Below are 27845 nucleotides of genomic sequence, written 5' to 3' on the forward strand. Positions count from 1 at the left end.
TTCCAGTTCTAGCGATTGCTAGAACATGAGAAATAAAGAGAAAGATACAAAGTAGGAGAATGGAACGGACCTGGGATTGAACCCACGACCTCCTGCGTATGAGGCAGAAGCAGTAGCCATATGACTACCAAGCCCGCTAAAGCCCCCTAAGGAGAGCTATATATTTATTTGGGAAATCAATAAGGTTTTGCTTGTAAAATCTTCTGAGCATTTGCTCGTATATTCTTCATGAATGTATAAAAAACATATATAATAATTAAGGATTTCAAGGCAGTTCCTGGAAGAACTATCAAAGAAATATCTGGATCAATTTTCAAAAGAATTTTCGGATGGTTTTACAAAGGAATAATAATAAGCGTAATATTCTAAATTATATCTGGGGAATTTCAAGGAGAGTCCCCACAATTTCGAAATAAATTTCTATGGAAATTTTAAGATAATTTCCGAATGTTCAAAGGAATTTGTAGAAGAGAACTCTCTAGAAATGACCGAAAAAAATTCCGGAGAAGTTACTCGGGAAATTCCTCAAAACAAATACCGAAAATAATCTCCTCTAGGACTTCTAGAAATAATTTTCTTCTATTCTATTTTTTGTATTCTAATTTACAAAGGAATCGTCAAATGATTTTCTGAAGGAATATCCGTACGAAGTTCTGAAGGAATTCCCGAAGAAAGTCCCAAACAAGTTCTTCTAAAAAAATACTAATTAAAATCGATCGAATTTTTGAAGAAATTACAAAAGAATATCTGCAAAAAATTCCAAAGTGTTTTACGAAGGATACCCTTAGGGATTTTTTATGGAATTCTGGAGGAAGTTTCGAAGGAATTCCTGAGAAAAAAAAAAATTCGAAGCGCTTCTTAGAATGTTTTTTTTAAAGGAATTTCCAATTTCATTTCCTGGAGGAATTTTCGAAGGAATTCCTGAAGGAAATTTTGATTGAATGATTGAAGCAATTTCTGGATGAACTAATTTACGAGTCAGGGCCATAAAGCAAAACCATGCAGAAGGTGGCTGGATTCGATTCCCGATCAGGTCTAGGAAATTTTCGGGTTGAAATTTTTTACCTCCTTGGGCATATAAATGTCTCATCGTGTTGGCCTCACGATATATGAATGAAAAATGGTAACCCGGCTAGATAAACCGCGCATTTAATAACAGTGGAAGTGCTTGATTAACACCAAACTGCGAGACTGCAATGTGCTTGTGGGATATGCAACCTCTGCCAATAAGAAGAAAAAGATGACGAGAAAAAATGTTGTGAGGTCACCAATAATTTCGTTTTGGGAAACGTGTTTCGTTTGACTTGTTTGAATTGATTATCTTGCTGCAAAAATTTGTATATGGCACGTTTGTTTTTACTTCAAAATTAATGCAGACCACCTGAAAAAAGTGGAAAAATTAGGGAATTTTGTTTTTACAGTTGAGTAGACTTGTTTCACTAAAATTCATGATTTCTAAGTGAAATTTTCGAATTTTCACGGAAAATGTTCAGTATTTCAACGGAAATTTTTCCGGAAGGATTTTTGATTTCTACGGGAGGTTCTTTGTATTGTCCAAAAGAAACTCTTCAAAAGTTACATTGGAAAACATTAAAAACAAGAAAGGGTCGTCGACCAAATAACTTTAGGCTAGATGGACTTCGGTCAAATGATGTGCTTGGTCAAACTCCATATTCGGCCTAACAACTTTCGGCCTTGTGGCTTTCGGCCAAATTACTTTCTGCCAAACGACAAAAATTCTATTTCAGCGAGAAATTCTTCGGAATTTCCACTTACAGTTTTTCGGTTTTACGGAGAGTTTACGGAGAGGTTTTTGGAATTTCAACGGTAATTCTCAAGTAAATCATTGGTATTTTCACGAAACATTCTCTGGGGTTCCAACGTGATGATGTGGGAATCATTGGGGAAATTCTACGGAAATTCGACTGAATCTTCGAAATTTCCACGGAAAATTCCGCGGACCTCTTCAAATTTGAATCGGCGTGGAAAAATATAGATCAGCGAAGTGACAAAATTTTAAACGGCGGCGCGCCGATGCAAAAATGCCGGCGGTGGCGGCGCGCCAAAAATTGCCGGCAAGGTGGCGTGGTGCGGCGGCGCGCACCTCTATTTGGAAGCAATTTATTTTTACTACTACAGAATCGACGCATAGTTAGAAGTATGAGTCGGATCGAAAGTTTTCAGTTTCACGCAAAAACACTTTAGCCGGGAGCGGCCCAGGGTTACGAGAAAGTTTCCAACCCTAAAAACATCCTAGACCGGACCGAGAATCGAACTCGCCATCTCCGGATTGGCAATCCTACGGCTAAGGCTAACTGGATATCCAATGTGTTTAAGTGTTCGTTGTATGAGTTGAAACGGTATCTCTTACAAGCAAACAATTGCATACAGAGTTGACCCGATTGTATCACTCCCCGATTCTGTCTACCCTTGATTTTGTCTACCCCGATTTTATCACGTTTTCGACCCGATTTTATCACGTCACGGAAATATTCTGTAAGCGATTTCGACAAGAAATAACGGGTACCGTTCACGCATTTGGCCTTTCCAAGGCATAAAATGATTCATATTTGTGGAATGAATTAAAAAACCCAGATTAATCCACCTAGCGGTGATGATGCCTTTCTCGTTCGTTCAAAAGGTTTGGAAAAATCTAAAATAACACTAATATGTGGATTGGTCTTATTTTTCATATTTGTTTATAGGCATACAAAAAATTCACGCCAAACGCAATTTGTTGCAAACAAATCGGATGAGCATAAGAGCAAAAATGGCATTTTATTTTGTAGTTTTAAAATTAGTATTTTCGCCATAACTTTTGACCCAATAGTACGATACGGACAAGTTTCTATAGGAAACAATGGGACAAGATTCTGTGTCGAATGCAATCTGATGCGAGAGACCTGAGAAGCACACATATTGCACATCAATCACAGTAACTTATATATAACCGGATTCAGTCATAATATGGTTACTGCAACCAGATTTATTGAACTTGTGTTGCTTGGGAAATAGATGAAGTCTAAGTGCTAAAAAGTGAGCTAGACTTTTTGAACTCTTTTCACAATAAATAGTAATTTTACCATCCCTAGCAGCACACATGTTTCACATGGGTTACTGCAACTCATATGCGTCCAGAGTAAGTCACAATCAAGTTGCTGCAACCATGTTTGTCTGAATTGTGCTGCTCAGGATAACTCCTTAGCCCATAGTCCGATCTGGCCAATTTTCAATAAGAAAATATGAGACATTCTGCGTCGAATGCAATTTAATGCGAGCAAATCGGTTGAGGAAAAGTGCCTGAAAAATGAGTGACATTTTTTACGCGATTTTTTCGTATGAATTTGTATTTTGGCCATAACTTCTGATCCCATAGTTCGATCTGGCCAATTTCAAATAGGAAACAATGGGACAGGATTCTGCGTCGAATGCAACTTGTTGCGAGCAAATCAGTTGAGGATAAGTGCCCGAAAAATGAGTGACATTTTTTACGCGATTTTTTCGTATGAATTTGTATTTTGGCCATAACTTTCGATCCCATAGTCCGATCTGGCCAATTTCAAATAGGAAACAATGGGACAGGATTGAGGATCGGTTGAGGCTAAGTGCCCGAAAATTGAGTGACATTTTTTGAGTAGTTTTGCGCACACACACACATACACACACACACACACACACACACACACACACACACACACACACACACACACACACACACACACACACACACACACACACACACACACACACACACACACACACACACACACACACAGACATCACCTCAATTCGTCGAACTGAGTCGATTGGTATATAACACTATGGGTCTCCGGGCCTTCTATAAAAAGTTTGTTTTTGGAGCGATCATATAGCCTTTACCGTATACTTAGTATACGAGAAAGGCAAAAATGGAAATATTTTTTTCCAATTTTGTCACATACCCTGTTTTATCACCCCAAAATTCACCAGGGGGTGACAAAATCGGGATATTACTGTATCACATTTTGTTATTCAGTTCATGGCTTCTGTCTGGATGTATGCATTACTTTTGCAGTAAATTAAAACCAATTGTCCACATTTTCCCTGAAAAATATTCTTCGAATGTGTAGCATTACTACGGAGTATGTTTTGTACGCGTTTAAGAACAAGGTTATAGGTAGAAGTAGAAAGGAGATAAGCGCTGTATAAAAAAAATCTAAAAATAAAAGTCGTTGTTTGTTCAATCGTGCATTGAATAGCTTCTAAAGCTTCTGCATAACAAACGTGACCGAAAAAACCCTTGTTTTGTTTTCTGTATGTAAACAAGATTCATTTCAACATCGTGCAAGATGTTGCCTTATAGTATGAAGTGTCTAATTCTATACTACTAAACGACATTAAGATAAATGGGGCCAACATGATGTAACTCAGCGAATGCTTTTAAAATCTTTCAATTATAATGGTTTTTAGCGGTAACACAGATGTGGCGGTAATTTTTCTCAAGCGACAGTTTATGAATATAGTTAGCTAATGCCATCTAAAAATACAAAGCATCTCAATACCGTCGACGGGGGTGACAATGGGTTAAATGGGGGTGAGAAAAGGTCACTGTTTCAAGTACTTAGAATGCTTATAGAATAGATTGAATGTATCTGAGGGCAAGAAGACTAAAATATAAGAGACCTTTTTGAACGATTTTGCTATCCGACCTCCAGGCTGCCGGTGAGAACGATGACCCATTCTCACCCCTCAGGCCCATTGTCACCCCCGATGGCGGTACTATAAAACCTTTTTCTACACTCCCTCCGTTTGTGCTATCTTTTATTGCGTCCCTCTTTTAACGCTCAAAATTCCAAATAACGCTCCAAATTCAAAATAAGGCTCCCTCTTTCTAAGCCCTATAAGAGCGTAAAAAAAGTTTCAAGCATTTATATGAGGCAATTTTGGATTAGTTTCGGAGGTTGTTTTTGGATGATCCAAGTACTGCGGATGTTGTAGGAACAGAATTTAAGCTTGCATGCGAAGTGGTATTACCTGTTGTCATGATCTACGAACTCCATACAGTCAAGGTCTGTTGATCAACCTCCGTAATGGAGACAGTTATTGAAGAATAAATAAGTTGGGAGACCCCTTCTAGATATATGCTTGTATTTCATGTAGTTCTTGTTGTGTCCGTGAGTTCCAGGTAGTCTACGAACTCCATAGTGTCAAATAGTACGGATCAACTTTCGTAATGAAGACAGTTATCAAAGAAAAAACAAGTTGTGTGACCTCTTCTTGGTATATGTTTGCATGTTTGCATTCTACAAACTCCAAGAGTCAAGGTCTGTAGATCAACCTCCATAATGGAGACAGATATCGAAGAGTGCACAAGTTGTGTGACCCCTTCTTGGTATATGTTTATATTCCAAGTAGTTCTTGTTTTTGTCATTGGTGCCAGGTAGTCTACGAACTCCATAGAGCCAAGGCCTGTGGATCAACCTCCGTAATGGTGGCAGTTATTGAAAAATAAACAAGCTGTGTGATCCCTTATTGGTATATGTTTGTAGTTCAAGTAGTTTTTGTTGTTGTCGTGAGTTCCGGGTAGTCTACGAACTCCATAGAGTCAAGGTCGGTGAATCAACCTCCGTAATGGAGACAGATATCGAAGAGTGCACAAGTTGTGTGACCCCTTCTTGGTATATGTTTATATTCCAAGTAGTTCTTGTTTTTGTCATTGGTGCCAGGTAGTCTACGAACTCCATAGAGCCAAGGCCTGTGGATCAACCTCCGTAATGGTGGCAGTTATTGAAAAATAAACAAGCTGTGTGATCCCTTATTGGTATATGTTTGTATTTCAAGTAGTTTTTGTTGTTGTCGTGAGTTCCAGATAGTCTACGAACTCCATAGAGTTAAGGTCGGTGGATCAACCTCCGTAATGGAGCCAGTTTTATGAAAATAAACAAGTTGTGTGGCCTCTTCTTGATATATGTTTTTCTTTGAAGTATTTTTTGTTTGTTGTCGTGGGCTCCGTAGTGGACGCAGTTATTGAGCATTAAACACTTTTTTTTTATTAGTTTCACAAATATGAATCAGTTTATGCCTTGGAAAGGCAAATTACGTAACCGGAACCCGGAATTTCTTGTCGAAGAGGAAATGATTAATAAAAAAAACACAGGCGGTGAAAGCTGTTTCATGAAAGTCATTATTGTTTGCGTTGTTATTTGAAAATAATAGAAACGTCAAAACTTTTCAAAAAGTGTTGTGGTAAGAAAATCGGGTCGAAAACGTGATAAAATCGGGGTCGATAAAATCAGGGTAGACAAAATCGGAGAGTGACAAAATCGGGTCAATACTGTATATGTTCGCATTCCATGTAGTGCTTGTTATTGTCATGGGTTCGAAGTAATCTACGAACTCCGTAGAGCCAAGACCTCCGTGATGGAGACATTAATTGAAAAAAATAACAAGTTGCGCAACCACATCTGAGTGGATGTATGCATTCCATGTAGTTTTAGTTGTTTCCATGGTACTAGGAACTATGAACTCGATACAGTAATGATCTGCATGTCCACCCCCGAACGAGAGGCTATTGGTATATGTTTGCATTCCAAGCAGTTCAAGTTGTTGTCATTAGCTCTAGACAGTTAGGCCGTTACAAATATTTAATTTAAATTATGTCCTACTGGTCTCCGAAAGGTAAAGGGAGATAATAAAAAATAAATAATAAAATGAAAAAAATCAATGAAACTCCTCGGATTTGTTAAAGAATGTTTAGAAAATTTTCAAAATCATCTAAATTTTTTGTAGTAGCCCCCTCAAAATATAATTTTTGGGCAAAAAAAATCCGAGGGGGGGGGAGACATAATTCTTTTTAAATATTTGTATCGGCCTTATTGAAGAATAAACAAGTTGTGTAACCCCATCTTTGTATATTTGCATTCCAAGTAGTTCTGGTTGTCATGGGTTCCAGGTCGTACACAAACTTCATTCATATCATGTACGAAACTGTTTATTCTTCCAGTGTTGGTAAAACTCAATATCTCAAAACTCATGGATGATTGAAATCAAGCGTGAGTTGAAACGTACCAACTCAGCAACCAAAAACTCATGGATGAGCTGAATCATCCATTTTAATCATCGTAGGTTTTCTCTTGTTCTCCTTTGTTAAAAACACTAAATTGACGTTTGTCGCATAAAATATTAGACATTCTTCCATGGATAAGCAATAAATTGCCCCCAAATTGATTTCAAATGCGTTTTTTAACCAAAATGATTTTTTGCCAAATGAGTGAAATGATGCGTCTAAGCCTAGAAGTCTTACTTCATAAATTTCTAGGATGGCCATTAGCATATGCCATGAACGTATTTTATTCTATGGACCACAAAAGTCAAGTACCAAATTTAAAACAGGCTGATATATCTCTGGTTAAGCATGTAGATCCTAACGCCTCACTTCCGGGTTTTCTTGGATGACCATGAACCTATGCAACCGACGCATTCTATTCTACGTACCACAAGAGGCTTGTACCACTTTTGAAACAAGTCGAAAGAGCTCTGGTTTTCTTGGATGACCATGAACCTATGCAATGGACGCATTATATTCGATTTACCACAAAGGGCTTGTACCACTTTTGAAACAAGGCGAAAGATTTTTGGTTACGCGTGTAGATCTTAAGGCCTTTTCCAAGGTTTTCTTGGATGACCATGAACATATGCAATGGACGCATTCCATTCTATGTACCACAAAGGGGTTGTACCACTTTTGAAACAAGGCGAAAGATTTCTGGTTTCGCGTGTAGATCTTAAGGCCGATTCCAGAATTTTCTTGGATGACCATGAACCTATGCAATGGACGCATTCTACTCTATGTACCACGTTTGATACAAGATGAAAGATTTCTGGTTACGTGTGTAGATCTTAAGGCCTATTCCAGGGTTTTCTTGGATGACCGTGAACATATGCAATGAACGCATTCTATCCAATGTACCACAAAACACAGGTCCAAGCTCCAGGAGGTTCTCGAAAAACTTTAAACACTTGAAAATGATGATGAACGTCTTACTGTGCGTCATCAAGGATCTGCAGCACTTATGACTTCTTTATTTCTTGGCGTACTTACCAAGAACATCTTAAGACCTCAGCACTCAAACAATTGGACGACCATGATAACGAAAACAATTTAGACGACCCTAATACCGAAATTGGTAAAAGACACATCTCAAGACTAAAAGTGAGTAAAATATCAAACTTTGCTTACCTTAGAATGCAAACTTTTTTTACGCTCAAAATTCCAAATAACGCTCCCTCTTTTTACGCCCTAAATTCGAAATAACGCTCCCTATTTTACGCTCTGATTCAATTTACGCTCCCCAGTTTTGGGCGCAAAAAGAGGTTTTGCAGTAATGGTTAAAACGTTAAAACAGTCTTTAAAAACCGTGATTAATCCACCTAGCGGTGTTGGTGCCTTTCTCGTGCAAAAAAAAATATATGAGTGTATGTTTTTTAGCGTGTTTTGCGCATAGAAAACAGTATTTTGACCATAACTTCTGATTCCATAGTCCAATCTGGCCAATTTTCAGTAGCAAACAATGGGGCAGGATTCTCAATCGAATGTTGCGAGTAATTCGGCCAATGCTAAGATCCAAAAAGTGGGTCTACAAAATTGTGTACACATACACACATAAACACACACACACACATACATACAAACAGACATCGGACTGCGAAATGGTGAGTTGACATCTGGGAAGGAGCGACCTACACAGCTCTGGTCCTCACAAGTTCCAATCTCACGCTTCCACGGTTCTTCCGATGACAATCGACCGCCAGCTAAGGGTTTTGTACTTAGCTGGTAGTGCAGCCTGGGCACTGTTGTCCTTCTGACATCAGCTAGAGTGAGTGGGTGCGACCAAGGGGACCATCGTCCCTAACCCCTAATTCCAAGGCGTTAAGCGACCCGTGCCGAGGGGAAGCATGGCCAGGGGGGTGTAATAATGAGCTAGGCCTCTAACGGAGCCTGTGGGGTACCTGAGCACCCTCCCCTTCGCAAGAGGTGGGTTGTTCAGGTTTCCACCTAGGAGGCCAGAGGCAATAGTCAGCAGCTCAGTGCACAGCGCCAGCGTGGGTCACTTAACATTCTCCTCGGCTACGCCGGTAGAGGTGATGGACGGCCCATGGCTTGTGGGGGCGATGAACCGCAAACGCGATGAGCTTTCGGCCTTCGGTATGGCGACGGAACAGCTGGACGCCATCATCGACTTTGCGTCATCGAAGCATAATATCAGTAAGGACCTTAAGGGGAGCTTGCTGAAACTTCGAAAGTCGATGTTGGATGCCAAGCTGGAGAGGGTGGTCGGTACGGCCAAGTGTAAACCCGTAAAATCCGTGGAGTCGAGGTCTACCCAGACTGAGGCCCAAGTATTCGCGGACTCGGGCAAGGTCGAATCGACCGAGGGCGTGCCAGCGAAGACGGTGGTGCCAAAGTCTACCCAGGCTGAGGCTCAAGTATTTGCGGGCACGTCGGGGGTGACTGCTCCAACGGAGCTGGGGGCCACTCCAAAACGCGGAGGGTTACTACCCCGAACAAGGGTAGTGGGCATTGGCGTAAATAAAGGGGGGCCAGGGGGCCTGGCCCCCTCCAGACCTACTTGTGCCCCCCCCAAAAAATTTTTGAAAAGTTATTCCAACTTAGTCAGTTTTTATTTCATTTACATATTTCCTACATATTTCTTAATTTTGATTATGAATTCTATAATAATATTTTTTGCGCGTTGAATTATATCACATCTATGACCATTTGTTCAGCGAAGCATCGAAATATTTAAGTTGGACCCCAGGGAACATTTTCTCGATTTTAAGCTAAAATCAATGCCGCTAGTTGCTAGCTTAAAATAATAAATTTGTTCTGCATTTGTTTGACTAGTATCCTGGTCGCAGAAACATAAAAACATAATTGTATTAAGATATAAATATTTCTGTTCTATTAAACTACCATCCGCTTCAAAAAGACTGAAGCAACTACATCAAAATGAGCACATGTACACAAATCCGGTCAATGAAATTTCGAACAACCATTCTTTCGAAAATCTTCGAGGTAATCGCAAGGTATGCCGCAAAACAGTTGATCAAATTCCTATGGAGCTTTTTGCTTTCGCTATATAATTCTGGCACAGAAATATAGAAAATTATAAAATTTAAGAATCTTTGTTACAATGACAGAAAAATCAACAACGCATTCCATTGAAAGTATTAGGACAAAACTTAGGCAACCTTCGCACTCACAACAGAGATTGCATTAAAGAAATATTTTATAATCCTCAAAAGATCTTGTTCCATTTAATTTTTTGGCGATTTCATAAGGAGAATCGGAAAACTCTTTTGTGCCTGCTTTAGTTAGAATTTGTTTTTTAGGATAAAAAAATAGATTTAGAAACCCAGAAAACATTTCTTTTGCAGCACAATTCAGATCGATTTGGTTGCTTCTCAAGTCTCTTTGATTTTTGCAGAGAAATCTATCACCTATTCAGAAAACCATAATAAAGCCTCTTCTTAACGTCAGTAACTACAAAACCCTATGTTATTCTGGAATTTGATTTATGACTCATAATATTATGACTCATGGAATTTATGACTCATAAAAAACACTATAAGATTCCAAATTTGTGTTCATCTATTTCAGCACATAGCATACATTTTGGAATTGCATGAATAAACCGTCTAAGACGAATTAAGTACTGTCCATTTAATTCCACCAGTTAACCATTAACTGGTGGAATTAAATGGACAATACTAATTAAATCTTAGACGGTTTAATACATTCCACTAAACGAGCTTAATATATTTTTTCTGATTGCATGAATACTTATATTGATTATGACAAAATTTCGTGGAATTTATTCCACATCTAAAGAGTTTCAAAAATTTTCTTTATGCATTAAGTAATCATGGAAATGCTTGAAAACTTTCAGAAATATACTCATATCGAATTTTATTTATAGATAATTCGAAGAAGATTCTTGAATCTTAGATTACACACTTATCCACATTTAGCAACATGGAGAAGACAAGTTGACACAGACTCAGCGTTTTGAAGCAATCACAGCATCATTGGAAGTAAATTGTATTATTTGCGATTTTTTTATGTTAGTCCTAGGACGAATGAGCGATAAACTTAGTCAAACACTTTCTATTGCAATCCATGCGCACAGTGCTTTAAATTGCCTTTGAAAATTACATCCCACCAGCTGGTGCCATGGCCCGCCCTAGACCGAGACTCTAGTTACGCCTATGGTAGTGGGGCTGGGAAGCTGAACCCCGGCCAGGTACCTCCAAAACCGGGGGAGGAAGGACCTTGAAAGGAAAGATGGTGGTAACGGGTTACGGCAGGCTGAGAGCTCTCAGCCGCCCCAGACCAGGGAAATAGAGGGGGATGGCGCCTCCTGGACCCTGGTCAAGAACAAGAGGAAACCGAAGACGTCAAGGGCCGAAAAGAAGGCCCAGGCGAATGAGGGTAGCAAGAAGTCTAGGGTAGGCGCCAATCGCTCCAGAGGCGATGCCCTAGTCATCAAGACGGACGAGGCTAAGTACTCGGACGTCTTGAAGGCGATGAGGAGTGACGTCAAGCTCGGTGAACTCGGCGCCGACGTACGTCGAATAAGACGTACCCGGATGGGCGAGATGATCCTCGAGCTGAAGCGGGGCGTCTCGCAAAAGGGCGTCGCCTACAATAAATTGGCGGAGGAAGTCCTAGGCGAGACGGTCAAGGTGAGGGCACTCACGACGGAGGTGAATCTAAGGGTTAAAGACCTGGACGAGATCACCGAAGTCGAAGAGCTCGTCACGGCACTGCGGCGACAGTGTGAAGTGGAGACGCCCACCGCAGCCGTTCGGCTACGGAAAGGTCCGGCAGGGACGCAGGTAGCATTGGTTCGGCTATCTGTAGCGGACGCCTCCAAGGTAGTCAAGTTAGGGAGCGTCAATGTGGGATGGTCGGTATGCCCTGTGGGCATATACGAGCAACCCGAAGTTTGCTTCAAGTGCCTGTAACCGGGGCACAAGCAATGGGACTGCAAAGGCCCTGACAGAAGCAATCTCTGCCGACGCTGCGGATTGGAGGGACATAAGGCACAATGCTGCACGAACCCTCCCAATTGTTTGATTTGTTCCAGCAAAGCTGTGAGCAGCAAGCACCCCATGGGGGGTTCGATGTGCCCGGCGTTTAAACGTGCTGCAAAATCACAGTGCAGGAAACTCAGCTGGCTTGGTCGGCCTCGCCCGAGTGTTTGGTGTGCGCAGGTTCAGAGGAAACGACGGAACACGTGTTGTTCGTGTGCCCGCGTTTTTGCGCAATGCGTGACCATATGCTTGCCACATGTGGTCTGGACACTACCCCGGACAACCTAGTTCGGAGGATGTGTAAAGATGAAGTTGGCTGGAACGCCGTTTTATCGGCTATCGTCCAAATCGTCTCGGAGCTACACAGAAGGTGGCGCGTGGACTCAAGGATCTCTAGTTCAGGCGCAAACAAGAGGTGGTCCAAGGGATCGGAGTCGGCTTCATGGGTCATACCGGTGGTCACTGGTCATGCCCTGTGGTCGAACTCGATCCTTTTATCGAACAAGTTGCCGCGCGAAGAACAACATGGTATCGTCGCTTTCGCGGCGTCGGTCAACCGGGCGGGTTCCGAGCCCGAGGACGGAAAGGGGTCCTCGTCAAGGCTGTTGCAGTAGGCACCGCGTCGGCAAGTCCCTCTGTGTGTTGGCGAATAGACCCTATCGCAGAGAGGTCAATTTGGGGAGCACGCGGCATCATCATTCTTGATACCAGTCGTGCAGAGGGAAGCAGGCGCGAAGTCGACCCTTCCCACCTTCCGAGGACATAGGGCGTGGTAAGGCCACCTGGAAAGCTGGCAATGTGCTGGCACGATACCATGGTGTTCTTCTAAAAAAGCGAGTCACGATGTTCGATGCTGCAAGGACACGCAGCTAACCTCGAGGGTGCGTTGTGCACTGGCCCCCCTTTGAAGCATTATTTTCTGGTTGTACCGAAGGGACGATGGGCTTGGCGGCAATGGAAACGGTTTAGCGGGTCGGGGATGTAGTCCTGCCTCCCTCTTTTGCTGTTGGAGGTGGTCCCTAACCCCGCACTTCCTGGACAACCCAGGATGTATGTTGAGCAGATTCCCCCTCCATTGCTTAGGAAGAAAGAAAAAAAAATAACACAAACAGACATCACCTCAATTCGTCGAGCTGAGTCGAATGGTATATAACACCATGGGTTTCCGAGCCTTCTATCAAAAAGTTGGTTTTGGAGTGATCCTATAGCCTTTAACGTATACTTTGTATACGAGAAAGGCAAAAAAAGAGACAATGTTCTGCTGTCGGAAAACTCTAGGAAGCTAAACATCTTTGAGTTGGTAGCATCGCACCATGCGTCCGCTTATTTCATTCTGCTATGTCCAGTGCCTGGCGCCTACGTTCACCTTATCTGCATATTTTAAGGACTAGTTTTGTTATGTTTGTCCTTACGCCGATAAATATGAATACGGAAAACGTTCTTTGCCCGGGGGTTTGTGGCCTTTATGAGACCTCTTCCCCTATTCGATTGCTTTCATTATCAAATGAAATATCTATTTCTATTTCTACTTTTTATCTATAATATTATAAATGATTCAATGGTGGAATACTGTAAAATCTAATGATTAGGGAAGGAGGGGCAATATGCCCTAGCTAAGCATAGACTGCTTTTATGCTTTAGCTTTAACGGTTTTCATGGCTGTTTCTACCTCACGCAACAGTTTAACAATATAGTTAGCTGATGCCATATTAAAATTAGAAAAAATCTCAATCATATCGATAATATTCACATTTCAAAAAAGTGATGATATTTCGTTGCCGGAAAACTCACGAGGCAAAACGCCTTATAGCTGGCTGCTCTTAGGGAACAACGTGCCATGCGTCTGCGCATCAGCATTCTGGTATGGACAGTGCGTGGAGACGGGAGTACATTTTAGAATAGTTCCATTAGGGCGTTTTGCCTCGCCGAAATGTTAGATGTTTCAATAAAATGTGGACAATTTCAGTTTTTCCAACATTCCTGACTATTATTTTGACACTTTTTTCGGTTAACCTTCATAATTTCACGTCTATTTTTTTAAGGCTATCTCAAACATGGTAATATAAGTGAATACCTGAAAGTCGTTTTGCCCGTGGGCGTTTTGGGGCCTCTTCCCTATTCCAAGTTTGAGAAAAAAAAGAACTCTGAAATGTGTCATTCATTGCTGAGGGTGATCGCGTGGGCATCCTCTCACATGAATAGCGCGCGGTACTATTTTCCGCGTGACCAAACGAATTAAGAAAATTCATATAAATAGGTACAAACTGGAGCGAAACAAGTTGAAACCGAATTTAAATTGAATCGAACCGAAAGGGGAATGGTTTTTCTCCCGACCCAACCAACCCGAGGAAAACGCCGCCGGCTCTCCCGCCTAATATTTTCCCAGAAGAGTCGGATGCAGCAGAGCGCAACCAGAGCCACTTGAGACATTATCGCTTTTTATAATCGTTACGGCTTTGCTCGAGTTCGGATGCGATCCGTTTTCGTCGACGGCGGTTGTTTGTTTCGTTTGAGAAAAAGGTCATTATTTTTTGCGTGAATTGTTTGTTGTTTTGATGAAAATGCATTGCGTTGTTGTGCGGTGCGGGGCTGTGCATTGACATTGATTTGCATCAGTTTTGGGTGTAGAATGGTGATTGACTTGAAGCAGATATCGAGGATCGAAGTTTTCGCAGTTTTTGATTATCACTATTCGGAAGTCACCAGCTTGCGGTGACCTTGAAGTGTTTGGCGAATTAGAAATCTATTTGAATCGAAGAGTAAACTTTCAACGAGCATCGTCCCAAACGAGCAAAACATCATGGATAATATGAGTGAGTATACTCAGTATACTGGTTTCCAACTGTGTGGTAAGGGTCAGTCGCAAATTACGTACAGAATTTCCAGTGATTCTCATTTCTCTTCTTCAGTCTTCTAAGCATAGTTTCTGAAACATCAGTATTACTGTATTCGATGTATTATAAGTAATAATTAGTTCATTGCACAATTAGGTTTATTTGGAGATTTTAGTATAATTTCGGCACAAAAGCGATGAAAGCATAAGAAAATGCTAGACTGTTCCTTCTCCCATGTGCTCATACATAATTTCTAAATGATTCCTTGGTATGCAAAGAAAAATAAAATATAATAATCTGAAGCGATAATGCCCGGCGTAAACGAATAATAAAAAGAACGTAAACAAACTGGCAAATTTGACTGTCGACGCTTAACTATTTAGCACATCTGCGCTACAAATTCCTACGCCTGTGAAGTGAGGTGGTGATGCCATTTGAGATGGACTCGAATAATAAGCATGAGAGGGGAGCAATCAGCAACAGCGCACATACCCAACTAGACAAGAAAGTGAGAGACGATGGTCTTATACGCGGTTTTAAAGTTACAAAACATTACAAGTTTCAAAAGAAAGAAAACTATGATTCTGTGAGTTGGACATGGTACGTGCTTGTTCGCTGTATTGGTGAATCCTTTTCTACATTAACATTTGTCCCATTGTTAACCGTTTTTCATCTATTGCGTTTATTTGACAGACTCAGGCATGTATAACACTTAACGGAGCCAAGACTTTATGATATTTACAATCGATATCATCTTATTATCAACAGTTAGTACGAGACAAGAGGTATAGACCAAGATACTCGTGGCGACTCAAGGTTAGATTGCGTAATTTCAGGACGGACGAGGCTAGGATTTAGGTTTGAGGTATTACAACTGCTCAATGAGCAGTGCTCATCCGGGTATTTGACGTCATTAACGGTATGGCGTAGCGTCGTGCTCGAGTTGTGGTTCGTCAGGGAGCATTTTCCGGATGGCCATAACTTTGTTTTACACGGAACAATAAGACAAAGTTTGTTAATAGTTGTTTGAGTTACCTAGAACGTTTGTATCTATTCAGTCGTGTTGTCCATCGATTATTCCAAGCTCTGTTCTTTCTTTATTTCAAGAGTTTTCATTCTATCGATTAATTTTTTCACCTATTCAAGGTCAACTTTTCTGAGGAATGCTATCTTCAAGCGTTCAACTATTTAAAAAAAATTAAAACATTAAATCATAAAAAAGTTTGGCAATTTAATTTTAGCCATACATCCACCCAATTTAGGACCGACATCAGACAAATTCTTTAGCCCTGTTTGTACTGCATCACTTTTTTTCATTTTTTGTTTCCGATGTGTTTAAATAGCTTGAAGGAAAATTGCTCTAATTTTGAAGAGATATTACACTATTCAAGCGATTTTTTTCTCCACTGTGGTATATTAACCCATTTGCTCCTCCCGCGATACTCTGCATGTCTTCCTCTGTCAAAGTAAACTCACAAATGCAGCGCACACCGATTCAAGGTTGCGCTGGGACAGAACGGTATGCCGGTAGAGTGATGTCATTGAATAATTAGAGCTTTTTTTGGAGCTCTTCATGATCGTAGAACGTCAGTCAAAAATATTTGCGCCCAAAACCAGTTGGCTGCGGATCAAGTCGACATACTATTTGTAGCATTTTGCAAAGCAGAAGATAATTAGTCATGCACAACGCGTATAGCAGTCTAATACATGGACTAGTTTTATTTTATTTTGTATTGTTAAGTGATTGACTGAGATAGATTTGTAGTCAAATGAGATTCTGTAAGAAGGAGTTCTCAAGATTTTTTATTCTTCAGGAAATGGAATTACGTCCGAAGATGTATCTCTGCATCTAACGAGTAGCATGGCATTCCGCTCTAATTTGAATTGTTTGATTAGTTTGAATAGTTTGATGACCATGCAAAGCTGAACTCATAAAATAACTTCCTGAAAATCATGTTAAGACAACACCTGTGTCAGGTAGAAATTTGTAATACCATGGCACTTATTGATCAGGATACATTTGGAAGCAGTCTGTGGGTCCACTTATCCTTCACTGCAATGTCCTACCAATGAGCTACCATATGAATAGCGACTGCACTGGATTGATACGCCACAACCGCTGACCTGTTCGACTTCATTCGCGATAATGACCGTATCGTCAGTGGTGCCAGATTGCATACCTAATCTACGTGGCTCGTAAAGCTGGGTTATCGTCAGAGATTTCGCTCAGGTGCTTAAGCCACAACTAATGTTGAATTTGTACCACCTCACAATAGGAGAAAAGGAGGTATTTTTGGCCAAAATTATGAATCCTGCAATAAATGGTGGTATTCATCCTAAAAACATAGATAGAAAAGAAAAATATTTTTTCTGAGCCTTCAATAGGGTATGGGACCAATTTTCGGCATAGTATCGATTTTTGTCGTATTATACAAAACCAACGGAATCAAATTAAGATTTCTTTCATAAATATAAAAACGTATTGTGACAAGAAGTTATTTAATACACTACTTATCCACCACGTTATGACACGTTATGGTTAAATCTATAATTCGCTTCTATAATGTAGTAATGTCAAAATCGTAAATTTTGAACCCCTTTACTTCTCACTGTGTGACGCTTTCTATATAGGGTAACCGGCGGTAATGTTGGCCCTGGATGTAACATTGGCTCATCACGCAAATAATTCAATATTTCAGCGATAATACGTCGATTTGTAGGGAGATATTAACCACTGCTTCTTTAGAAAAGTGTATCAAACATATATCTGCTTCATAACTCTAGATTTATACACTTCTTAAACTATTAACAGCAATTATCTTGCGTGAAAAATCACTTCGACTCGGTTTTTTAGCAGCCATGTTTCGTTGACTTATGCAGGCTGGCTGTGCTAGAGTTTTTCTTTTGCCCAATAAAAGAGTTTTCTGAATGAACATACCTGCTTTCGCACATCAGATGAATGGATAACAACCACGCTATGACAGCTATCATTTTTATTTCACAATTTCCATTAGTAAAGCGACATAATTAACCAAAACTTTTTTGGACAATACTGGGGGCACCCGTAGCCAAATGGTGGCATGCGCTTTCGATTTGTAGCACCACGTTAGTATAGGTGAAACTCTAAAATCAAAACATTCTCACCAATAACCCGTACTGGAGAAAATAACCGAAAGCTGCAGATAAAATATCCGATGCTTGCGATTAGGTTGCTAAGAATTTTTGTAAAAACAGGTTAATCCACTCAGCGGTCAAGTTTCATTCGCAAATTACATAACGCTAAACTCAACCCACACCAAGCCTCTGGTAATGCTTCATGTATGGTAGGGTTCTGAAATTTATAAAGTCCTTAACGCTCAGACAAGTACCTTCCTGTAGTAGATAAATTGAACGAATTTCTGGGCCATTCTGTTAGCTATTTTAGAGGCAGTAGCACGTCTCAGTTTTTTCGTGCGGATGGATAATCGTTTGATTTCCATCCGAAGTGGTAAGTTTAATAAAAAGTTACGACACTTCCCACAACCAAAAACGTCATGTAGTTTGTAAATGGGCCCTCATGATGCTTTTCTCGAATCACGATATAATCGCTTTCATTCGCAGAACATACCAAAAATAATTGCCTAACTTACGGCTTCCAAACACGATTCAAGCAAAAGCGATTCAAACATCAACCTTTCGTGGTTCGATGCACCATTTTCTTCAAAATTTTGCAAATAAATGATTCAATTAGTGTAAGAATATTTAGTTTTATCATCTTTCGCACGAATCCTACAAGAATTTTCTCATTTGATAATGGAAAGATACAATGGATTGTATGTTTCATTAAATAAACTTTCAACGTCATTTCATGTGCATAATTTCAAGTCAAATTACTGGACTAATACCTTCATCATAATGTAGATTTATTATTGATTGCAAAAAGTATTTTGATCTGGTAAATGATACCGAAAAGTATTCTTTCAACTCAGGAAGTTGAAACACGGGAGAGCTTTGAGCGGATCCACAACAGCTGGTCGAGATAAAGAGGAATGGAATCAAACGCACGTACCAATCATGAAACTTCAATGCAGACAGAGTTAAAAACAAGCATCCAATAATTGTATTTATGAATAATTGTGTAATAATATCAGGTAGTTGGCACAGTTATAACTGTTTATGCACAGTACAAAGCAAAGAATTGCCTTGAATAAGTTTTACAATTGGCTTTCTTCAGTAGTGCGTTATGCATCATCCCCACCTAAAGCATTGTTGACGTTTTGGAAAAAAGTTTCTTTGAGAGTATCGCGAAAGCGAGAGCGTGTTGCTTGTGTTAACTGCACTAGCAGTAAATCTCAAAATTATGCGGCAGCCAATAATTAACGTATGCAATTTGTTTGAAGGTACAACATGAGGGCTAGAACATGTAGCCTTTTTGCAATTGCAGTTTTTAATACAGTTTTCTTTTTTCTAAACTTCTTCACTTGCAAATATGGTAAATATTTGGGAAAAAATGATTCATATAATAGTATTTTCGTTAGCATGTCCTTGGTAAGCGTGCTATTAGGGGAATCTGAAACGCACTCTCACAATCAGTGTGATAGTATTTTACATGCAACCAATTAGAATTCACGCTCAATAAGATGATTTGATTTTCTCTATTTGTTTGCATGCTGCCTTTATTCAACGCAAGCAAAATAACTGGCACTATAAACAGCAACCCGTCTTTATCTCTCGTATGTTCGAAATCAACAATCACTCGTCCCAAGTGGGCTGAAAAATTATCCACCTGATAGGGACAAGGATGCCGACGTTTTGTCCAATTCTCCCGAGACTTTCGATGGTTTTAATGAGATATTGCGGACATTCATCGTCGTTTTTTGCTATTTGGCGTCAAAACCAAATGTAAGCAAGCCGGCTGGTGGAATAATTCTGGTTGGAAATGCAATATATGAAGATTTATAACGATAAATGTGCTCAACCGTAGCATAATGGGCCAAGGTTTGAGCCGTTACCCCTAATAGGTTGATTTTTTCTTGAATTAGACGCAGTGTTAAAACATAACCCTCCCCCTTAAAATGTTATGTAAATCGTGTTCGTCACCAATTTCAATTAAAGTGGCATTATTGAGTAACTCAGATGAAAATTGAAAAAGAAGAAGTTTACCAAAACACCTGATTAATCTCCCTAGTGGAAATGTTACCTTTCTCGTACATTATAAGAAAATGTACTTTGGCCATAACTTTTGAGCCCATAGTCCGATCCAGCCTATTTTTAATAGGGAGCAATGGAACAACTGACGAATGAAAGATAATTTTTGCTCACACACATACAGACATTTACACACACGTACACACAGACATCACCTCAATTCGTTGAACTAAGTCGATCGGTATACAACACTATGAGTGTTTGGGCTTTCTTCTAAATGCTTTTGGAACGATCATATAACTTCTACGTATACTTAGTACACGAGAAAGGCCAAAATAGGCATTTTTTTAAATTCATGTATCTTACAAAATGGTGAATTTTGGCAGAATTTTATTCATGGTCCTCAAAGTTTAAGAGTTCAATAATGTAGTGCATGATGTTTTACAGCGGGGTATTGCGGGGTACCAAACTGTTTTTGCCTTTCTCGTATACTAAGTATACGGTAAAGGCTATATGATCGCTCCAAAAACAAACTTTTTATAGAAGGCCCGGGGACCCCTAGTGGTATATACCAATCGACTCAGTTTGACGAAACGAGGTGATGTCTGTGTGTGTGTGTGTGTGTGTGTGTGTGTGTGTGTGTGTGTGTGTATGTGTGTGTGTATGGGTGTGTATGTGTGTGTGTGCTCAAAACTACTCAAAAAATTTCACTCATTTTTCGGTCACTTATCCTCAACCGATTTGCTCGCAATAAAATGCATTCGACTCAGAATCCTGTCCCATTGTTTCCTATTTGAAATTGGCCAGATCGAACTATGGGATCAGAAGTTATGGCCAAAATACAAATTCATACGAAAAAATCGCGTAAAAAATGTCACTCATTTTTCGGGCACTTATCCTCAACCAATTTGCTCGCAACAAGTTGCATTCGATGCAGAATCCTGTCCCATTGTTTCCTATTTGAAATTGGCCAGATCGAACTATGGGATCAGAAGTTATGGCCAAAATACAAATTCATACGAAAAAATCGCGTAAAAAATGTCACTCATTTTTCGGGCACTTATCCTCAACCGATTTGCTCGCAAAAATTGCATTCGACGCAGAATCCTGTCCCATTGTTCCCTATTTGAAATTGGCCAGATCGAACTATGGGATCAGAAGTTATGGCCAAAATACAAATTCATACGAAAAAATCGCGTAAAAAATGTCACTCATTTTCCGGGCACTTATCCTCAACCGATTTGCTCGCAACAAGTTGCATTCGATGCAGAATTCTGTCTCATTGTTTCCTATTTGAAATTGGACAGATCGAACTATGGGATCAGAAGTTATGGCCAAAATACAAATTCATACGAAAAAATCGCGTAAAAAATGTCACTCATTTTTCGGGAAATTATTCTCAACCGATTTGCTCGCAACAAGTTGCCTTCGATTCGAAATCCTGTCTTATTGTTTCCTATTTGAAATTGGCCAGATCGAACTATGGGATCAGAAGTTATGGCCAAAATACAAATTCATACGAAAAAATCGCGTAAAAAATGTCACTCATTTTTCGGGAAATTATTCTCAACCGATTTGCTCGCAACAAGTTGCCTTCGATGCGAAATCCTGTCTTATTGTTTCCTATTTGAAATTGGTCAGATCGAACTATGGGATCAGAAGTTATGGCCAAAATACAAATTCATACATAAAAACCGCGTAAAAATGTCACTCGTTTTCCGGGCACTTATCCTCAATCGATTTGCTCACAACAAGTTGCATTCGACGCAGAATCCTGTCCCATTGTTTCCTATTTGAAATTGTCCAGATCGGACTATGGGATCGAAAGTTATGGCCAAAATACAAATTCATACGAAAAAATCGCGTAAAAAATGTCACTCATTTTTCGGGAAATTATTCTCAACCGATTTGCTCGCAACAAGTTGCCTTCGATGCGAAATCCTGTCTTATTGTTTCCTATTTGAAATTGGTCAGATCGAACTATGGGATCAGAAGTTATGGCTAAAATACAAATTCATACATAAAAACCGCCTAAAATGTCACTCGTTTTCCGGGCACTTATCCTCAATCGATTTGCTCACAACAAGTTGCATTCGACGCAGAATCCTGTCCCATTGTTTCCTATTTGAAATTGTCCAGATCGGACTATGGGATCGAAAGTTATGGCCAAAATACAAATTCATACGAAAAAATCGCGTAAAAAATGTCACTCATTTTCCGGGCACTTATTCTCAATCGATTTGCTCACAACAAGTTGCATTCGACGTAAAATCCTGTCCCGTTGTTTCTTATTGTTAATTAGCCAGATCGGACTATGGGCTTAGATGTTATGGTTCAAAAGAGTTCAAAAGAGTTCAAAAAAGTCTAGCTCACTTTCTTAGCACTTAGACTTCATCTATTCGTGCTCGCAACAGATTGCATTCAACGCAGAATCTTGTCCCATTGTTTCTAATAGAAACTTGGCCGGATCGTACAATTGGGTCAAAAGTTATGGCGAAAATACAAACTTTAAAACTACTAAATAAAATGCCATTTTTTGCTCTTATGCTCATCCGATTTGTTTGCAACAAATTGCGTTTGGCGAGAATTTTTTTATGCATATAAACAAATATGAAAAATAAGACCAATCCACATATTGGTGTTATTTGAGATTTTTCAAACCATTTGAACGAACGAGAAAGGCACCATCACCGCTAGGTGGATTAATCTGGTTTTTTAGTTAAATGCTGCGAAAAATATGGTTTTACAAAACTACTGAAAACTAAATTCTGGACGGAGCTATTATTAAATTATCAAGCCTATTGCATAGATCTGTTTAAGAGCTTTGTAACAATATATAACTTTTGAGACGAAAATATGGCACAGCTGCCAAAAAAACGTAAAAATATCATTTCTAGGAGGAGCTAGTTTGAACGCCCCCCATCCCCCTAGTAACATTTTGGTATTATACTGGTTTTATAACACTCTTGAAGAGTAAATTATGGTCTTCAAGACCGTTACAAAACTTAAAATGTTACTTGAGCCCTCCCTAAAAAAATCTAAAAAATAAAAACCGTCCTGATTATAAACATAGGTTATAAGCTGTGTATTCATCACATTTTACTCGCTCAAATCGAAAATTGGCCTCTTGGTAGTTTTGGCCACTCCTTTATATGGGGCTGTCATATTGTGCCTCTGTTAGTTAGGGGATATCGGAGCTGATTGACCGGATGGGCAGATTATCTGAGTGATTTTGGTGGAGTATTACACTGCCCAAGTCTATGTTAGGGTGGTTCAAAAAATTGATTTTGCTCCACAGTGCTCATCTGATTCTTTACCATGCTCTGAGTGTCCTCTGAAAATTTGAGCTCATTTGAATTAAAACTGATTTAGCACAAGCCGTTTCAAGTTTGCATGCAAATTAGTACGGGAAATTTATTTGAAAAAGGATCGAAGTGTGCCTCGATTGTGACCGGCCGCAATTTTTCACTGTCAAGTATTTTTGCGTATATTTTACATTCGGCTGAAATAGATATTTCAATACATTGGTCGGTTCGCGTTGATTGGCTCCCCGGATGTACGAGTGCATCCACAAGACAGATTTCACTCACCTGTATACGTAAGCGCAGCCGCAGAGGGAGAAAGCATCGAACAAGGGCGCAAAACCGGATATCTGGACATAATGCCATACATTTTGAACAGCGTGGACATTCTTGAAAGTCCAGGACAAAGATTCATCGCTATCATTGGACACATAGTTTTTTTCCTAGAAACGGACAAACGGACGTTGAACGCTGTACACTTGAAACGCACGGTTTGGGATGTTTTTGCTGCACGTAGTATGGATGGATAGCTAGAGCGGACGTTACCGTGCTTAGACATAGGCACTTGCCCAACAGGATTGAAGCCGTTGAATCTTTTGGTAAATTTGTACTGAACATACTCTTAAGCACGTTAAACGTAATGCAATTGGTAAGTATCCCTACGTTTTGCTGCTGGTTTCAAATTGGTAAGTAGTTTTTACTTATATAGTATGACAGTAAAACAAAGCATTAAATATTTGATATAGGAAGGTACTTTTTACAATGTTCAAATAATCTCTTTTTTACAGAATTGATTTCAAATATGTATTGATTTTAGTCGTGTTATATTGTTTTAACGCTTGGGCTCAGCAGCTTAGGTGTACAATGAATCATATTAAAACCGTCCAATGAAATTATTATCCATGAGTTTTTTTTTATACAAGACCTGTGCGCCAATCAAAAATTAGCAGAGGTGGCGTTTTGGTTTATTTTTGTCGATGGCGCGACGGCGTCATGCCGTTTTAGAGTTGATTTATACATTTCAATCAAAATTCGAAATAACAAATATGCGATTATTGGCGCGTAGTTTACTATATTCAATTTAATGAACTATAAATCCATTGAAAACTTATTTTTCACATTTTACGAGCTACACATCCGTTTCAAATCACTCGGAGGCTGAGAGAAATTTTATTGCCGTATCTTTTTTTCCCACGGATGGGTTACTCAATTTTCGTAAAAAGTGGAACTACTCAAAATTTGAGTAGTTCCACTTTTTACGAAGGATGAGTAAGATTTCCGTGAGAAAAAAAGAAAGAGACGGCAGTGCAGTTTCGCTCGGTCTCTGAGTGTTTTGAAACGGGCGTGTGGGCACTGACTGATTTTCAAAGTTAATTAGTTATACGTTTGTACTATTTGCCTAATATTATGTACACTGGAATCTTATTTGCGACACAGAGACGGCTGGCCAAGAAATTTCCAGAGGAGACTTTAAGAACGAATCCATGTTTAACCGCGAACTCTATAGGTCAGTGGGTTGGGATGTTTGAAACTATTTGTGTTCATCGTAAATGAAATCCTTACTTAACATAATCCAATTGACAATTCGTCGCTCAACATCAACTGAAAAAATGTGTTTTTCCCGGATGAGTTAAAAAAAAAACGTTTTCATAACATTGCCTTGAATCGGCTTTCTTGATGATTTTTTCTTCCGTTTCTTCATTTTCACTACTCATTCACTTTCCGCGAAAATTTGTGGTAAGCAATTTTAATAAATTGTGTTTTGACGGGAAAAATAAAAAAAACGCTTCCAAGCACGGAAAATATGGAGATGTTGTAAGTAAACATTTGGTATAATTTTATCGTCTTGAGTTTTCGTTTGGTTTTCATCGCTTTTGTTTCTTTTTCTTTCGTTCCAGAGAGCGAGTAATGGCGCTTAAACCTAGGCCTATATGTACACTGATGTACATAAGTATTCGTCATACTTTCATAGTAATCTATCTGAATTTATGCGAATACTTATGCCCATCAGTGTATAAGCCAGGGCACTAGACTAAAAACTGTGTCCCATCCCAAGACGTCGACGACCCATGGAGTGTACATTAATCTTCTTAGCAAAGTCACTCCCAACGATTCGTCAATCATCTTTCCCCCTGAATGTGAAACGGTTGGTACGGCTGTCCCCGTTTCTTCCTTTCGTAGATTCAAAACTCTTCGTTGATCATGTTATTTAGTACTAAATAATCTGATTGCCGGGGAGTTCTGGATTTTCTCCCAAATTCAAGCCTGCACGGTGGGCCTGGCCGTTTTAATATTTGTGTCATATTTATGATATGCTGCAAATATTAATGCTGACAAGAAAATGCTCGGGAATACAACCGACATTTCCAGGATGCTTTTCAATACTGGCTGTGCATGTGCTAAGACAAAACAAATTAGTACGGGAAATTTATTTTTCATTATACTGTTAATGACGCTTCCCCATCAAGCGCATGTTAAAGAAAACCTACATAGCTAAAAGGAATACTCAGCAGCTTTCACTCATAGAAAACCGCATCTCAATTAATCGTTCCAATAATTAGTAATCGAATTTAATCTATACCGTGGTTTTCTGGAGCTAATTGCATAACTCATCAACAGGCAACATTGCTGCTCGTGGCGCGAAAGATAGCACACACAAATTCAGGTTACTATGTTGCACTGCACATTTCAGTGATGCCCTCAAAGAAGTTTAACGATCATGACTAAAGATTCGCAACCTGTCTTAAAATCGATTACTAATTATTGGGAGGATTAATCAACATGCGGTTTTCGTTGGGTGAAAGCTGTTGAGTATCCCTTTTAGCTATGTTGGTTTTCTTTTAACCTGCGCTTAATGGGGAAACGTCATTAACAGTATAATAAAAAAATAAATTTCCCCATACTAGTTTGCATGCAAACTTGAAACGGCTTGTGCTAAATCAGTTTTAATCCAAATGAGCTCAAATTTTTAGAGGACACTCAGTACATGGTAAAGAATCAGATGAGCACTGTGGAGCAAAATCGATTTTTTGAACCACCCTAATACCTACCTGGATACCTGGTTGATTACAGCGTCGATACACCTATGCCTGGCTTATGTACCGACGTATTTTTATGTGTTTTGTTTAACAGTTTGCACAGAAGTACGTTTCTTTAAATTTTCGGCGCTGGTGAGTAAATTTATGATATTATATAGGGAAGATCCATTAATTACGTAACGCAAAAATTGGACTTTTTCAACCCCCTTCCCCCTAAGTCACACTTTTTGTGTAAAGCTTCTGAAAAATTTGTAAGGATCGCCACACTTCACTCAATCCCCCTCAACCCTTTAAACGTTACGTTATTTGTGGACGTTCCCTAGTAGTATTTTTACCATAAATTTTCATCCGATTTCCAAAAATAAAACCCTACAAAATGCTGTAACTGTTTCGAGAGTAACTTTACTTTTTTGTTAGTAAATCGTTAAAAACAACTTTTGGGGTAGGTGTGTGTGTCCATTCTATCTCCTACTATCCGGCATTGCTTTTATGGAAGAGACATGGCTTTATCTATTTGTGATATTTTTTTATATCCATAGATGAAAAATTTTTTAGCCCTGTGCATCTAAAGACCTTATAACAAGAAGCTACAGACCACATCTTGAGGAAATTTTCCGCACAGCAAGCCCCACGCAAATACACTGAGATATCAAATGGATATATGTAATGTATTTACACTTCTGGGATTAAAAATATATGTCAATGATTAACATCAAAAATATATCTTCAATCCTAGCACGTATTTGATGAAATCAGTTTATATAATATATCAATGGAACGAACTCACCATACATGCAGATTTAACGATAGTTCATTCTACAATTTCGAAGTTTAGTTGTTTGGGCCTGAAACTAAATGCCGTCTAGAACAACTGCTTCGTATAACATCCTCTATGATACAGCTGCACTCCAGCTGCGTTCCAATCCTCCACGTGCACGTGCCTGCAATCAGATCCAACCGCATTTCTCTGCAATCTTTGGAAAAGCGTCCTCCAAAATCTTGAAATCCCTCGAATCTCTAACGTATCCTTGACACTTTTCCGGAAATCTTGGCACAATTACATAATTCAGTTTTCTGTGAAAATTTTTGGAGCGATACATAAAATATTCGACAATATATAGAAAATTTGTTATGTTATTAAACATTGTTATGAATAAAAATAACAGCAACAAATTCATCTCTAATTTCATTTTTACGGTCAAGCATTTGATGACCTGAAAAAAAAAATCTTGAAGAAACCCTAATTGGAATGTGGAACAAAAATCTAAAAATTAAGCATATCGCGGTATTTCGAAAAAAATCGTTTTAGGGCATTCGAAACAAAATTCCGCGGAATTTTAGTATGGCGAAGGCTGATGTTCTGATTTCGTTTCGTATCGTTTAATTTCAAAAATTTCGACGGAAAAATTATGCTTTTAACGAAATTAAACGGAATTTCGCGTAATTTCGGAATAAATTTTTAATATTTC

The 27845-nt window shown here is 39.3% G+C and overlaps 1 protein-coding gene across 2 annotated transcripts in view; it reads left to right on the forward strand.

Annotated features, from left to right (window-relative positions):
- LOC134212800 (uncharacterized) overlaps positions 1–27845 on the forward strand; it is a 178103-nt gene that overhangs the window by 32897 nt on the left and 117361 nt on the right. Inside the window, exon 1 of one of the 2 annotated variants that reach the window (XM_062690975.1) lies at positions 14590–14888. The exons of the other annotated variant lie outside the window; for it this stretch is intronic. Coding sequence (XP_062546959.1) covers positions 14876–14888 — 13 coding nt within the window. The 5' untranslated portion in view covers positions 14590–14875. Of the gene's footprint in view, positions 1–14589; positions 14889–27845 lie in introns of those variants that run through there. 2 annotated transcript variants of the gene reach the window in all.

The sequence above is a fragment of the Armigeres subalbatus genome, chromosome 2 (assembly GCF_024139115.2).
Source record: "Armigeres subalbatus isolate Guangzhou_Male chromosome 2, GZ_Asu_2, whole genome shotgun sequence".
Taxonomy (NCBI): Eukaryota; Metazoa; Arthropoda; class Insecta; order Diptera; family Culicidae; genus Armigeres; species Armigeres subalbatus.